Below are 17,109 nucleotides of genomic sequence, written 5' to 3' on the forward strand. Positions count from 1 at the left end.
GGTTAGTCAGTATACTTATATCATTAGTAAAGAATAACTGCATAAAGGAAACTACTGCATAAATTGAAGTATAATTTACTCGATACATACTTGTCTTCTTTTGCACAAGCGCAGCAGGCTACGCAGTTCGTTCCTGTACTTTGTCTTAAGCAGACGCAGATGGTTTCGCTCAGCTTGAAGCGGGCCTTCACTCTCTATTACCTTCCTGCCCAACTGTGAAACTGATCTGAATAGAAAATAGTAGAGAAAAATCAATTTGTACTTTAACTATGAGATAGTTTACAAAGGTAAATCAGTTTCATGTATACAAAGAGATAGTTACCAAAAAGTTAAAAACACGAAATCAAACGTTACCTGATTTATAGGACGTTGAACTATTTTTAGGCCATGGTGCTGCTTGTATTCATCTCGAAATTCATATTATTGAATCATTTACGAATGAACAGTAAATACTAGACTATTAGTACTGCAGTGCAAAATTCGATAATAGAAAAGAAATTGCAGTCGTCTCGCTTCAGTGGATATACACATATATTAACATACAATCTGGAAAAATATGCTATTGAGGTAAGACACAAACAAGATCCCAAAAATCATCTTAAATGATCGATATTAGTGTTAAATTCATAGTTTTCAAAGTCGCCGAGATGAATAGTAGCAGTCTTGATGTCGTTTAAGTAAAACAAATAGCCCCCATAGGATGAGAAGAGGCGAAAAACAATATATCCAAAACTTATTAGACTCAATGATTCCAAAATGTCCAAAAATGATTCCAAAAACAATTAGCCCCCATAGGATGAGAAGAAGTGAAAAACAATATGTCCAAAAATGATTCCGATTTCCCACCAAACATTAGGAGCCCAAAAATTAGGATTAGAGCAACTAATTAGCCCATAAATAACCCATAATTCTGGCGTTTGAATTTTTTCGATCGACCATTGTAACCGTATGGGGGGTTCTAGCTTGATGTCAAGCTACACCCGCCCATTTTGATTCCGATTTCCCGCCAAACAGTAGGAGCCCAAAAATTGGGATTAGAGCAACTAATTACCCCATAAATAGCCCATTATTTTGAGATAAGTCGTTTTAGTGTTGGTGGTTGATCTAACTTGACACGGGTATCAACAAATCTCCGACATTGATAAGCGTAGAATCTTGAATTTTGTATACGTACTTTCCTTGCAACTTAGGTTGCAACTAAAAGTACAGGAAATTGCATATCCTAAGGGGGTGGAGTGCTTATTTTCGTGGAATTGTGGAATTTTCGTAATCGGACCAACCGTTTAAGCTCGACACTGATACAGCACCCAATAATAAAGAAAAATGCAACGTTACCACGTCAGTGGAGGACAAATGGAATGAAAAAATCTGAAGCGTGAAATACCCTGGGCCAAGGAGAATAGAAAGGGAAGCAAATTAAAAAAACAAAGGAGCAGACCTATTTGCAGGGCCACGACAGTGGCGTCAGCACCACAAGAGGGAGAAGAAATATACATACTTCAGGCACGCACGGCACTTGCTTCCAGAGGCAACAGTCCTGGGCACTATGCTAATAGGTGCTCAAATTTGTGTCCCTCCTGGTGGTGGCACAAACAGATATGGCATTGCACACTACCACGCACACGCTGGAGTGTTTGGGGTGTTATTGCTCTACACACGTTTTGAATACTCTCCTGCAGCTGTTCCATTGTTCTGTGCCTATTCCGATACACAACGGACTTACCCGCGGAGATACCCCCACAAGTAAAAGTCTAATGGCGTGAGGTCAGGTGATCCGGGCGGCCATTCCACGGTACCCGTTCGACTAATCCATCGGCCAGGAAGCACCTCGTTGAGCCATTGTTGCACTGTGTGGCCGTAATGTGGCGGTGCTCCATCGTGCTGAAAATAAAATACATGGCGCGATACCGAAGGCATTTTATCCAGATACGGCTGTCATGTGATGTGCAGATAATGTAAATACTTGTCTGATGTTAAAATATCGGGCAAAGCATGGGCCCTAATATGACGTTGCCGTGTATTCCACACCACACATTCACTAGCGGATCGGCTTGATTGTGCGCTTCAACAACTATGTAAGGGTTCTCGCAAGACCAATACACAGCGTTGTATCTGTTGACTGTGCCGTTGAAGTGGAAAGTTATCTCATCACTGAATAGAATTTCAGCCTCTAGCATAGGATGTTTGTTCGTGTCCGGTGAAACCACTCAAAGAAGTCTGTTCGTCTGCCTGTGTCATCTCCATGTAACTCTTGTACCAAATGTATCTTGTAAGGATGATACCGTTGATAAAATTCTGGAGACCGACTTCTGAGATATGGACCCCTCTTGTGCAATCTTCCGTGTTGGTCTCTGAGGACTAACTGCCACCTTTGCAAGCACATCAATAGTCATGTCGCAGGATGTTGCAGTTCGTGGTAGTCCACAACGAGGCCTGTCCGCAGCGCTATCTGTGGCTTTAAAGCGTCACATGAGTATCGAAATGAGTTAGTGGGACGGTGCTACCTGATTTGGATGACGCCTGTGATACTCTGCTGCTGCTTCCAATTGACTCATTCCAGCTGCATGAAGGAGCACCATTTCAGATTTTTCTTGCATTGAATATATTACACGTCCTCAAAATACACGTGTCACAGGTGAAATCGATAGCACAGAACTACTTTCAATTCATCCAGAGTGGTCGCATTAGACACCACACGAACAAATAGCCGCGTGGCACAGGTAACTCCGATTGCTATGTACTAATTCCATCATTGCACTCTGGTGAAAACGATCAAATTCACTCAGACAAATGATCTGTGTACGTACAGGTTGCGACCTTGCCAACTTTGTGTAAGTGTATCACAGACCACCAGTTAATTAGATTTGCTGACCCGTTGTTTCTTCTTGAGCAAACAACACCGATATACTGGCTAGACCCGAATCACAATTTACATAATCATACTATTACTACTACTACTGCTGCTGCTACTACTACTACTACTACTAATAATAATAATAATAATAATAATAATAATAATATAATAACCATATAGAAAAGAAATATACATAAACAAGCACCACTGATAGACAATTACATGGACACAAGGAATGACACGATCCACTCATCCCGACTGCGGTTTTCCATTGTTTTCCGCAGTCCCACCACGCGAATGCCGTGAGGTTACCGTCTCTAAACTGCCCAGGGTTACTGCCTTGCTCACTCCTCACCTTACCTAACAGAGCCGCTGTGACCTCGGCGTTTGCAGCCTGAGCCATTCCCTTAGCCTCTTCCTTCCACACATACCTAAATCAATAAATCAAGGATAGGACCCAGCCATAGAAACAGGCGACTTCAGTTGTTATATTGCCTCCCGCAAGCTTATCTCACAGTAAACATGTCAGTAAACGACACGACTTATTTTCATTTGTTTGTCTTCCTCGTATATCTCCTCTCTCCTATCCCTCCCTCTTGTGGTACAGACGCCACTGTCGTGGGCCCTGCAAATAGGTCTGCACGCTTTGTTCTTTAATTTGCTCCCCTTTCTATTCTCCTTGGCCCAGGGTATTTCACGCTCCAGATTATTTCATTCCATCTTGTCCTCCACTGACGTGACAACGTTGCATTTTTATTTATTATTTGTGCTATACCAAAGTCGAGCTAAAACGGTTGGTCCGATTACGAAAGTTCCACCAGTTTCGATCGTAACTGGTGGAATATATACATATACATATATATGTATATGTATATATGTCTTCTGCCCTTTGATAGCTCCTGGGACTAATGACGCTTCTATTGGTTTTAGGTTCTATTGGGAGCGGAAATGTTTCATAGATATTTCTCGAACTTCAGCTTCCTCTTTTAACTCCCATTATTTTCTTCTATCATTGTGTTCTTCCCATTTTTCGCTTTTCTTTCATCTTTCCTTCTATGGCTGTTATGAAGGAAGCAATTTCTTCGCAAGATGTTTTCAGTTTTATTGGCCTTCCTACAAAGCATACTGGCTAGAAGCGTCCTCATCTCTGCTATCAGTTTTAAAATATATTTCTTCTCTACTTTTCGTAGTATCAAAGTTTCTAAACCATACAGTCCAATATACTTGACCAGCTTCTTCCTTAGTCCAATATTAAATCTGCTAGTTAAGAATGATTTTTTTCTTCTTGAATGCTTCTATGGTTATGGCAACCTGATTTCTTTGATGCGGTAAGCTTCTCGTCAAAATATGTCCCTGATAGTTCAAATAATCGAGCTTTTTAAGTTTTCTTTGTTCTATTCTGACCCATAAAGCCGAGCTTCTACGTGATATTCTTATGACTTTCAATTTTACTTCCATTATATATATTTTTCCTGTTTCAATTATTTTGCTTATCATCTCTTGTAGTAATTGTTCGGTTCTGTGTATAATAATCTATCAAATACATACCTGATCTTGTTAATGATCCTCTCTCCAATCTTGAAATTTCCAATTTCCATTAATGCTCAATACATTAATTATTCAACGAAAATGTTGAATAATTGGTGCAACATACTACACCTTTGTCTGACTCCTCTTCTACTCTTCACCCTATATGTTTCTCCATCATTCAAGCGTTTCTTCACCCGTTCGTCTATGGTTGCAAATAAGTCATTGGTCTCTCCAGTTGACCTGGATTTCTTTGAGTATTTTCAGAAGTTTGGTCCAATTGACACAGTCGAAAGCTTTTTGTCAGTCAATAATGTACAAATGTATCTTTTCCTTTACTTCAATATCAAGACTCGTTCTAATATAATTCTTATCAACCCAATGCAATCTCTGGTTTCTTTTCCTTTCCGGAATCTAAATTGATCATCCGTTAACATCCCTTCTATCTTAATTTCTAGTGGCCTGTTCATTATGCACTCAATAAACTTTTCAGTGTGGTTAATAAGGCTAATGGTTCTGTGATCACTGCACTTATTTGCTTGCCCTTCTTGTGTAATGCAATCATTGTAACATCAGGAAAATCCTTTGCTCTTTCTCCACTCAGGTAGATCTTATTAATAAGTGGAGTAAATACTTTCATTGTATTATGTCCTAATCCCTTGAACAAATATTCTGACATATCTAAGTCTCCAGTGGCCTTCCATCTCATCATTCTTATACTAGCTCATTTTTCTTCGTTATCCACCTCTTCCTCTGTTTCGATCGCAATAACTTTGGAGCGAGTTTTCTGATCATACATATCTTATAAACAGCTCAAAGTAGATACTAATTATAATGTTACAAAATTCATATCAAACTGGTCAACTGTTTCCCCATGATGAGATCAGAAACAATAGGCAATGCTTCCAAGTTATAGAAAATGCCCCCTTCCTGTCAAAACAGGAATTCTAAAAAAAACGCTGGAATACGAGTTCACTTATTTTTACCGGAGCGTTTATACATCAAGTTTAATCATTCTAACTTGAAAGAATCATCAAATACTTAATTTTTCGCATTGACTTTGACATTGCTCAGCACTCCGCACTTTAGGATACGTATTTTAATCAAAGTAACACGACAAAATTTTGGTTCGGAGTACGTGGTGACTACATCAAAAATTCATTTCAAACGGTTTAGCCGCTTCCCCGTGATACCCCAAGGACGAAATGACGCCATTTTGAAATCGCTCTGTGTTGTGTGTCGTTCGTAGTGATTGTTTATAATGGCAGCGTTAATCAAAAATCCCACCGCTTGTGAAATTAGATGTGTGATTCGTGTTCTGAATGCAAATAGCGTAAAACCAAGTGTCATTCATCGACAAATTTGCGAGGTTTACGAAGAAAATGCAATGAATGATTCAATTGTGAGAAGATGGGTCCGACAATTTAACAAAGGGTGTGATCAACTGCGTGATGAAGAACGATGTGGATGTCCATCTGTGGTTTCTGACGAACTGGTGCTGCAGTTGAATAAAGGATTGAGAACAACCGTAGCTTTACGATTAATGCTCTTAGTCTTGAATTCCACAAATTTTACGAACAGTACTTTACGAGATTGTTACTGAAAAATTGGGTTTTCGTAAACTTTGCACACGTTGGGTGCCTAAACCTTTACTAAAGAACAAAAAACAACGAATGGGCAGCGCACTTGATCTTTTGACACATTATCATGATGATGGCGAGAAATTTTTATTGCAAATGGTTACGGGGAATGAAACTTGGGTTGCTTATGGCATCCCTGAAAGAAAACGACAATCCATGAAATGGAAGCACACTTCGTCCCCAACAAAGGAAAAACCAAAGCAATTCTTGATAACCCAAAGTCATGTGCACAGTGTTTTGGGACAGACAAGGTATTTTAGTGTTTGAGTTTTTGTCACGACATGCAACAATCAATAAAGATGTTTATCACGAGATGCTTAAGAAATTGCGATGTGCAATACCGAACAGACGCAAAGGAATGCTCTCAAAAGGTATGGTTTTCATTCACGAAAACGACCGACCACACATTGCGAATGTGACCAAACAACTAATTGAAAGCTTTGGCTACGACGTTTTGGCCATTCTCCGTTCAGTCATGATCTCATTCCTAGCGACTTCCATCTCTTTCTGCATCTGAAGTCTTTCCTTGGTGGTAAGCGCTTCAACAACGATGAAGAGTTAAAAGAACATGTTACCACATGGTTGACAACACAGGCGGCAACATTCTATGATGCATGAATACTTAAACTTATAACACGCTATGAAAAATGCCTGGAAAATTACGGGAGCTATATGGAAAAGTAGTGTAAGTGTTATTGATTTTTGTGCAATGCATTGCTTTTTTATCTGTACTCTATTTGATTTTTTATTGCCAAACGGAACTTACTTTCCGAACGAACTTCGTATATTGTAGTTGAAGACTTTTACAGCGAATTTGATCCAGCGAAAACAGAATTTCTTATGCATAATTCCCAAAATTTTTGTTGTTGTTGTTTTTAATGATATTTGGATGTAGTGATAAATACATATGTTAAGCCAATTCTGAAACTAAATATTCACTAACCACGATTAAGGGAAGTAATTACAATCACATTAAGATTATTAAGGTTCAAGCAAGTTTTGAAGTACTATATATTTTTGAAGATTTTTGAGGGCTTATTGTATATTTCTTATGTTGGTTTTACCCCCCCCCCAAAAAAAAAACACACTGGGAAAATTGAAGCAACCCTAATATGTACTTACGTACATATAAAGCTACTTGTTAGCACATATAAATCCTAGGCCTGGTGATTTCTCACCATTTTTTCGCTAAGTTTTCACCCGAGAATAAAGAATTTCATGGTTCATATAAGTCAATAATTACGATAGCTAATTTAAACTTACGTTGCAACCAAGTAGAATTTATGTAAAAGTACTTACTGGGGCAGACTAACATTAAAGTGTAGACCTCCTCCAAAAATTGGACCAGCTCCTACAGGCTGAACACCTCCTCCAAAAATTGGACCAGCTCCTACAGGCTGAATACCTCCTCCAAAAATTGGAAAAGCCTGATTACCTCCTCCAACATTTAGGATATTCTACAGAGAAAGAGCAGTAGTGTCGAATTAGAATGTAACAAGAACAGTGCCAAACCGTAAGGATTAACTGTATACTTTTAACTGCTGAATGGGAAAGTCTACAAAAAAGTAAGCTGATAATAGTAGGGTCATGTAGAAACCTATTGGCTCTCAATTATTTTCTTTACATAGCTATTGCCCCCTTTTATTTGTAACTTTATTTCAGCTGTTAGCTTCTGTTGTACGCACCCGGGAGTGAATGTGCGTTGTGCTTTATTTCTCGGTAACTACTGACTGGATCTAAACTACCGTGTTTACTCGCGTAATAGTCGCCTTCGCATAATAGTCGTACCTTAAGTTTGAAGTAAAAATATTCGCTAAAACATTTCTCTGCATAAAGTTACAGTCTTTGTGAACGAGACTTCCTTCGAAATTGTTTACCTTGCGCTTATCCGAACAAAATAACTTTTCGTGTTTACTGATACGTAATATCGTGACCCATCTGTCAACAGAGATCAAGTAACCTACTTCCACCCTCCATTTTATGTTGGCACAATGCTATATGTATCAAAATTCGAAATTGTTTTGGTCATAGCGATAATTGAGTGGCAGCCTTCCTCGCGTAATAGTCGCAGTTGGATTTTCACATTAAAAAATAGTACAAAAAGTGCGACTATTACACGAGTAAATACGGTAAATTAGGTAAGCAAGTAACCCAACGTCTAAGAAATAAAGGTCGCTATACTTGATGGCCAGGCTCGGTCAGAAACAGACTTGACTTTCTTGATATGGTATTTATTTCTCAGTACGTACTGGGCAGAGCTGCACCAAATTTCGTATGCGAATAATCCATGCCCAAATGAATAAAAATTGCTATATTTGGTAACCCAACTCGGACAATAACAAACTGAGCTACATTCGGTTCTCCTTGTATTGATACTACTAGCTGAACTAAATTTGATGAGCAAGTAGTACATTGTCCAGGTAATATCAGGAGATTTTCAATGGCCTGAAACCTATACGGAGCATTTACATGCAGCAAATAATGGGCGGACTGCTTGAAACTGGTTTTGTTTCCTCCGCAAACTAGGATGAAGATGATATTTTAAGAACCAAAAGTAGAATGAGTCATTCACTGTGTGACCTCTAGGAATTGTTGGAATGTGACTCACTCCACATCGTACACTAATATCAGCATCTAAAAGCAATATATAAGCACCTTTGACTTTGATATTTTGTCTTAACTGAAGACGTATAAACGTTTATAATTTCTACTATAAAGATTATGTATTTTAAGGATATGTGGCAATGACTTTCTTTCCAACTCTATTGTATGTATATATTCCCCAATTTGTTCGGGGGTTTTGGGTGCAGTCTGGGCACGAATGTCGTGCTATTCATTGATCTTTCGCCTCAATTTTGATTCATATGATCGTGCCCAAGCTTTCCCTAAGATGATGACTCACTCTAGAAATGACTGTCCTTCGAGCTTGTAACGTTCCGAATGGTCATTTGTAATAGTTGAAGGTTTCTAACTTTGAACTACCGTAAGGTGATGAGGCATCTCTCGCAATTCTGCCACTAGATGTTTCAATTTTTATCTATGCTCTGTGCGCGCAACTACGAAAATATAGTTTTAAGGTACTCCAATTTCACGCCTGTATACACACACATACACATACTGCACGAGAGACTGAATCCAATGAATACCTCCACCTTTCCACTATATGCACTGAAAATAACAACGCCCTAGTATAAGTGCAATATGGCGAGAGTGTTGCCAGTATTTTCTTTCTTGCCCTCATATTAAGTATAACAACATGCACACCTTACGGAAGACTACTTATCATATTTTTCCTCAATTTCGAATATATTTGCCACAAAATACCTGTGAATTTGTAAATGAGTTACTGATTTGTCAACATTAATTTTTATATTTTTCAGCCCTAAATCTCAATTCAATAGCAAGGAGCAAGAAGTCCAGAGTCTTAAATATATTTCAGTTCAGCATTATAATGAATGGCTCTTTAATTATTTGGGGTGAAAGATTTTGTTCAAGGTTCAACAGCATGCGACCTGCAATACAGTAGAGTAGTTTAGGTTGTCTAGTTTGAGGAGCTCCTGAGATATTTATACTTTTTGAACAGCCAAAGCGTGTGAATCACCCCAATCCCCTCTCAAACTGAAAATCGATAAAACGGCTTCGTACGCGAATATACCTAGTGAAGACTTACCTTTGTACAAAATATAGTGGCTCTTCTGATTGCTTTTAACGAGAAATCTGGTACAATGTAGAGACTGACACACATGTTCTTTTATATATTTTATTAAGTAATTATAAGGATGTAGCAGCCTTTAGGGGTTGCTGCACTCCTACCAAGCTCCTCCCTAAGTGAGCCAAAAGTACGTAAAAGGTAGAAAATTTATAGACGAAATGAGTTGAAGTAACGAAAATGTAATTGAGTTGTATTTCATTTACGAATTTAATAGTACATGTTGTAGAAATGAGTAATGCGTAATGCTGTAGATACTATATATATATCTACAGCATATAGTATCGGGAGCGCACATAAGGGAATATGATGCAATGATGCAAGTAATTCGCAGTAAACTAACCGAACCGAACCTAATATTAACAGAAAGTAGCGAAGTTGTAACTTTTTTCGAAAGAAAAAGATGCACTAGCCTCCTTCAACTAAACATAGGCGAAAATTTGGATGTTCAGCATCCTAACGAACAAATTCTGGATGCATCATCCAACATCACAGTCGACATTTTGCGTGACTGTGATCTCAGAATGCCTTTAACAATCGATCAGAATGGGATACATTGAACACGACTTGTAACAGTGAGTTATATTACTACCCCATGCCGTAAGTATCGGTGGACCACTGATGGGCAACTAGCAACTTATCGCCAAAAATTGGCGGCCCTGTGAGCGACGATCAGCGGTGGCCCCACTTCCCTTTTCAAAATTATTTTACCAGCGGCAGAGACGAAACGAAATGCCAACGTACCATAAAATTACTCCCCAAAATACGTTAATTAGCCTATATGTATGATTTGTTTACATTAAGGTGTGTCTAGAAAACACTTTAAAAAAGTAAAAATAAAAAAGTACCCCAGAGAGGACGCAAACCATCAACCTTATGATTACCAACCGCGTGTTCTTCCGACTACGCCATGGAGGCCATTAATAAAACATCGCTTATAGAAGGGTAAACCGTTGAAGTTTTAATTTGGCTAATGAAGGTGCTCCTTTAAACGTGTATATTCGACGATAACCGTTTGGGATCAGGTAAAATGCATTCGTAATGTGTAATTCTATAACAAAATGGCACTCGTCTATTTACTTTATTTCATAGTTCTCCCATATTCACTTTCTAATGATTGGCGATAGTTTTCATCTAAATTCATACAATTATATGCACTCATATCAAGATTTTTCACTTCATGATGTAGAGGCAGGAGTTACTCCTGACATCAAAAGCTCACTTTAGGAGCAATTCGCCAGGAAAAAATTAATATATAATAATAACCTCGTGCACATGACTGACGATAGTTTGTGTTGGTCCCTTCGCGATTCTCCGCGACGAATCGAACGAGCGTGGACCGAAATAACATCCTTGTTGGTACGCGGTGGTAACTTCAATACCTCGATTTTAGGTTGTCTGTTTCGACTCGACGAAACCCTGCCTCTAGTGACACACCAGCCGCAATCTTTCAGTGTGTCGCTATATCGATGATTGACATTTACCGTCAAGTAGACCACTAGGAGTTGGCGACGTTTACGGCACGCGGTAGCTTCTTTGTTGGGTAGACAACAAAGAAATAGTCATAACTTCGTAAAAGTTAACGCTAGAGCAAGAACAACAATGCATGTAATTTCTACAGAAATTTGCTATTAACATAATACATGACATGCTATTGTTTTCAATTAAGACAACTGCTTAAAATTTAAAATAGCGGACATCATTGAAATGTGTCCTCCTCCGTCATTTTCTCCCATACCTTTTTTTTCTACCTACGTTTTACTTTGGTTATATTTTGCAGTGTTTATCACGTATTAGTGTGATTTCACACTTTTGGACCACTCTATATAATGGGCAGAGGAAACAAAAAGAGGAACTTTCAATATCCCGTTCAAAATGTTAGTAGCTCCGCAAAACTCTTAGCTACGCTGCAATTACTCTTGAGTTCCTTCGTCACATGCAGGACAGCTCACAGGGGGGGTGTATGGCGCAAGCTGCGCCATTGAGAAAAATTTTGGGGGGGATTTTACTCTAGTTTCGAACTAGCAATTTTACTGTCGGAATAGCATTAAAACACGATTTTGAGAAGCTAATTTTCAAAAATTTTCCGAGGTGAACCCCCGTACCCCTGCTTCGATACTCGATGAATGAAGTACCGCGCAAAGTAGCCGTATGAAAGGAAAGGTTGGTTCGTTTTAAGAGAGAAGAGCCGCCCACAGGAGGGATGAATGGCGCAAGTTGTGCCATCGAGAAAAAAATGGGGGGAATAAAATACTGGGGAAGAATTTTACTCTAATGTCGAATAAGTCGTCAGAATAACATTGGAACACGATGCGATTTTTTTTTAATCTCGAGAATGAATCCACCTACCCCCTGCTTAGAAACTCTATGAATGAAGTACCACGCAAGTTGCTATATGAAAGGATGGCGCCAAGTTCTGGTGAACAACAGTTACAAACACTCAAGGAATCACTTTCAAATTTAGATTTGAAATTTGCCTATGTTGTCTGTTGAAAATTATAAAGTAGTTTGACATAATTGTGAGCTAGTGGTAACCATACAGACAACAGCCAAGTTTCAAATCTAAATTTGAAGTGAGCCAGTGAGTGTTTGTAACTGTTGTCCACCAGAACTTGGCGCCTATTTTTGTGATTTCAATTCTTTTTAAGGCCACTCGTACTTGGCTCTTTTACAGGAATGTTTTTTGTTGGATATCACTTCTTTTTGTAGGCTAATTTCGAGGATAACATTTTCTTTTGGTATCAAACTCAATAACTTGTAACTTGCGTCTTACTTTTCATGTACAAGGGAATTATATGAATATTTTGTAAAGAAAAAATAATACTACTAATTCTAAAAAAAAGAATACCTGTGCCATACACAGTGTGTAGAAGTTTTTATACCCTTCAATATCCTTATAGAACATATTTAGTATTGTACACTACCAAGACTAGGTATACTAATAAAAGTAATGCCATTTTATAATTACTAGTGCCCCTACTACTACTACAAGCATTCTATAATACTACTACAAGAAATAAAAAACAAAAATAACAATTACTAGTACTATAAAAACTACTGCTACACTGGGCAATTGTTTTTAGAGGACTTGAGTTTTGAGGAGGGAAGAGATTATTAGTTTTTTGGGGGAGTGCGCCATCAGCTTTGGGGGGGATGGGCACCCCTGGTCACATGAACTGCAATTGCAGGGTTATTGTCAGTTACAATTTGCTTTAATGCACGGTAGGATTCTTCACTCAGGGATTTCTTCCAAGTACTGTTCGCTTTCATTGATTCGTGAATTTTTTAAATCATCATCAGTCGGACACTGCCCTCCGAGCATGCTCAAGACACTTGTCACTTTTGCCACGTTTCACCACATGACTGAACGCAAATAATTTTCCCTACTTGGAAATCATCGGTCACCCATTTTACACTATCATCGTCTGGTCAGTTCGCTGCACACTGCCACTCTACTGCTTCTCTAATAGTACGTAGTTTACACTAATACACCACAACTAGGTTTCCGGCATGAGCGTTGCCACCCGACATCTCAGGTGTTTCCAGCTCTAGGTATTACCATTAAATTGATAAGTATTTGTATTATAGTGAATGGAAACTGTTTGCATATTTTGTTAAACTATTTTAACAATTGAGAAGAAAAAATATATTAATTAGTTTGTCTATGAGTATGTTATCGATTATTATTCGTTGCATAAATACGGAATTATTAGCATAAAATGTTTAATTATTATTTTCCCAGTTCAGTTCAATTAACCATACTAAAGAGGTAAGTCGATGATACTTTCTGTATATTTCTGGTTCCATAGCTTTGTATAATTGCAAATTATGCAACCGGTGTATGTGTGGTGTTGCTTGTCTGGATTTATTTTACTGTACCTATTTTACTGTACCCAATACTGAAGTATTTTACTGTCTTACGGAATTATATGAAAATCTCTGAAATTATCATGTATGAGAGTGATAATAACTAGTTTATAATAATTCTGAAATTGAAAATTTGTTCAGTAGTTGCTTTTAGTTAAATGTACAATTCATAAATACATCACCTTATACTGTAGTGTGATTGTATTTCCACTCCGTCCTTAGGAACCAACGAAAGGATCTATTGCCCAGAGTCTGGCCCACCTAGCACAAGATTCCTGTAAACTCTGCGTATCTATAAGTTATCATGAGAGATCCACATCAACATACTTCTTCTTTTATACCACTCTATTTCACCACAAGAGAAAAATTAAATGACATTTCAGTTTACGTAGAACAATGATTTCTTTTAAGGAAAAGGAGACAGATGAAAGATAAAAGTAAATGATTATGAAGAGACTAATGAAATGGAAATGTGGGAGAAAACGGTGCAATTCCCAGGAAACTCACGACCACGATGCTGTGTAGAGGTGAACACTCTACCACTGAATCACCATGTTTCCTTTACCTCCGCTACAAAATATTAGGAAACGCCTTTTAGACACATGTAGGACACTTTACACATTACCCATTCTCTTTGAACACAACCAGATGATACATATTCACTCCCTTTTAGATAATATTTTTCCAACTCTCAAATGTGTTTGTAGAATGTAATATAACTTTGTTTTCGAAGTGTTTGCAGAGAAGATGTATTTTTAATATATGTCATACCAGACACTGTTTTTAAGAATTAACGCTTTTTGGATAGGTGAAGCACACTACTTAAACACTATTTAATCAATTTTCTCCTCAAAAACTGTTTTTGAAATGTTTGAATGCTGTTTTATTTTTTACAGTGTTCGATAGAGTTGATTTAGATAGTCGTAAATCTGAAAACATTCATTTATTTTTACGTTGCAGGAGTTAAGTTCCAAAGTTGTTCGTCCGTTTGTAGCAAAAGTTTGAAAATTTACCGAGAAGAAATGGATAATTTGCTCGTTTGTGTGTTTGGTAATATGCAAGAAGTGCGGATGTTTTGTTTACTTTTTATAAGCGGTTATTAAACATGAAACTATTCGACAAGCTTAACTACTTCGCACAAGGTTACCGCATGGTTGAATTGTGGGAAAGTAACGAGTATTTGTATTCTGAACCAAATCGCTCCATTTGGTATCCTTACGCAGAGACGAGAAATTACACTTTATTTTTAACAAAATTTATCAAAATTTTCCTAACCCTAAGCTAACCCGACTCCAACTTACCCTACTTATTCCTACCATACTCTACTGCACCCTACTCTATTATACATTCTTAAAGCGGTCCTACAAATTGATGATTTTTATACTTTTGTAGTTTTCATGGCATTTATTCCGAAGTTGAGCGTCCGCTTTCGCCACGTTTTTTTCGCTGTTATCTCCTTTGCACACTTTCTGCAATTTGTTATTAGGTTAATTAATCCGTGCTCTTCACAAACTTTAAAAAGATTTTGCTCATTATCAACGTATTGCTTCACAAATGTTAAAACTGTTAGATCATTGCCCTTGTACATTCGCCATGTTGATAACATAAATGCTCGTTTCTTTCCCACAATGCAACTGTTCGGTTACCTTGCGCCAAGTAGTTCCCTCCGCTCGCCGTATAGTCCCAGCTTTATAGCCGCTTATATATAACAAATAAACATTGTTTCGAGACTCTTATATATTATCAAGCGCACAAACGATCAAATTATCCATATCTTTCCTGTAAATTTTAAAAATTTTGCTGCAAACGGACACCCAACTTTGGAACTTAACCCGTTTTCATTACGCTTTTTGTCGAAAACCAGTCGGATGACCTACTTGGGAATAAATGCCCATAGCAGTGCACCAGTGCACAATCATATACAAAACTATAGGCCTACCTAATAAAAATTGTGCATTGGAGAAATCATCTTTTTCCCGTGATTTAAGTAGATTTCCTTCTTATTAAATATATTAAGCATATTTCAATCTAAAAGACACATTTGTTATTTAGGTTTTTGACTAGCCCTATAATTTATCGTGCAGTCAACAACACCTATATATATGTATATATTCAAATATGGAAATTGTTCTTATAATTATCTTATAATTGTTCTTATAGTTGTTCAAGAATCAATTATAAACTTTAGTATAGTTTGTACGAATAATGGCTAATACTTTTGTGTTCTAGAACATAGAAGATAACGTAAAATGTTATACAGGAGAACTTAACATCAAAACCAAAAGTAAAATAACTGCAATATCGTGATAAATTGGTTTTCAAAATTAAAAAATGAAAATACTACCCTTCCTTTAATTGTAAAATTGTAACTGCAAAGCAAAAGCATGACAATAACTTTTATTTCCATTCAGCACAACAAAATTATCATTTTAGGCCTAATGACATGTTATTCGTAAAAATATGCGTATAAGACTACAATCAGACAAATATAAAATTAGGAAGTTAATATATCTTACCATTTCTTACTGTAGATATTAAAAATCTGGACAGTAATTGAGTTTTAGAAACTATTTTTTAAAAAAATATTGAATACCTGACATTAACACGAGATTTAAATACTCAACGGTTTCTATGGAATTGTATATATCTTTGTTGGCAGACTAAAACAATGAAATACCAAACTATTCGCAGCAAATATTTCTGTACTGAATTAGATCTAACGAAACAACGATTACATTGTTAGCGTAATAGGATTTCTACTATTTTCATTCGTTTTAATTTAAAAGAACAGCATGTATAATTAAAGAAATATATATTTCTTTCATGTATGTAATATTAACTGAATAAATGGATCTTGATAAGGGTTTTAAGCTACCATGTTATGACGTAAATGGTACCCAGGATGACGTTTTATTTTCCAGCCATTATTTTAACATCTTTAATTTTACAGAAAATCTGATATTTCAAAATATTAAAAATTGTTTGAAGAAATATTATGCATCGATGTTTTATTTTTGAATTTAAATATTAAATATATGTTAAATAGGATATTATCCCATAAAGACAATGAACATAGTACTGATGAGTGTGCAGATTTACAATAGATCATCAAATTGAAAAGTAATATTTTTATTTCACTTTTATACTTTTAAATGATTATCTAAAATAGTAAAATGGGGAACACCTTAAGGAGGGGGCCAAAGAAAGAGTAACTTTAAGCAGATCAGAATAATTTATTTAAATGAACAATGAATTATTTTACTAATTTTTAGTACTATTAATCAATATTAATAATTGAAAGAGTATGAAAGACAATGTGATTATTTAAATGAGAGTTCATTTCTAAAAGTTTTTTTATAATAGTTCAAACTGAGATGCATTAATTCTACGAAGTAAAGCTATAGGTAACGACCTATAATAGGGGTCTACATATTTTTAAAATTTGCAGGATAAGTTTGAAATATATAAAAGGATGGTCTGTAAGCAATAGAAATGTCGTGGTTTTATCTGTG

At 36.8% G+C, this 17,109-nt stretch overlaps 1 protein-coding gene across 1 annotated transcript in view; it reads right to left on the bottom strand.

Annotated features, from left to right (window-relative positions):
• The window catches only part of LOC145662173 (uncharacterized), a 38,793-nt gene extending 22,525 nt beyond the window's left edge, over positions 1-16,268 (bottom strand). Inside the window, exons 1-3 of the mRNA XM_081727506.1 lie at positions 16,114-16,268; positions 7,321-7,478; positions 91-226 (exon numbers count right to left, since the gene is read on the bottom strand). Coding sequence (XP_081583632.1) covers positions 91-226; positions 7,321-7,478; positions 16,114-16,116 — 297 coding nt within the window. The 5' untranslated portion in view covers positions 16,117-16,268. The remainder of the gene's footprint in view (positions 1-90; positions 227-7,320; positions 7,479-16,113) is intronic.
• Between the last annotated feature and the right edge of the window lie 841 nt (positions 16,269-17,109).

Source organism: Thermobia domestica, chromosome 10 (genome assembly GCF_964235325.1).
Source record: "Thermobia domestica chromosome 10, izTheDome1.hap1.1, whole genome shotgun sequence".
NCBI lineage: Eukaryota > Metazoa > Arthropoda > Insecta > Zygentoma > Lepismatidae > Thermobia > Thermobia domestica.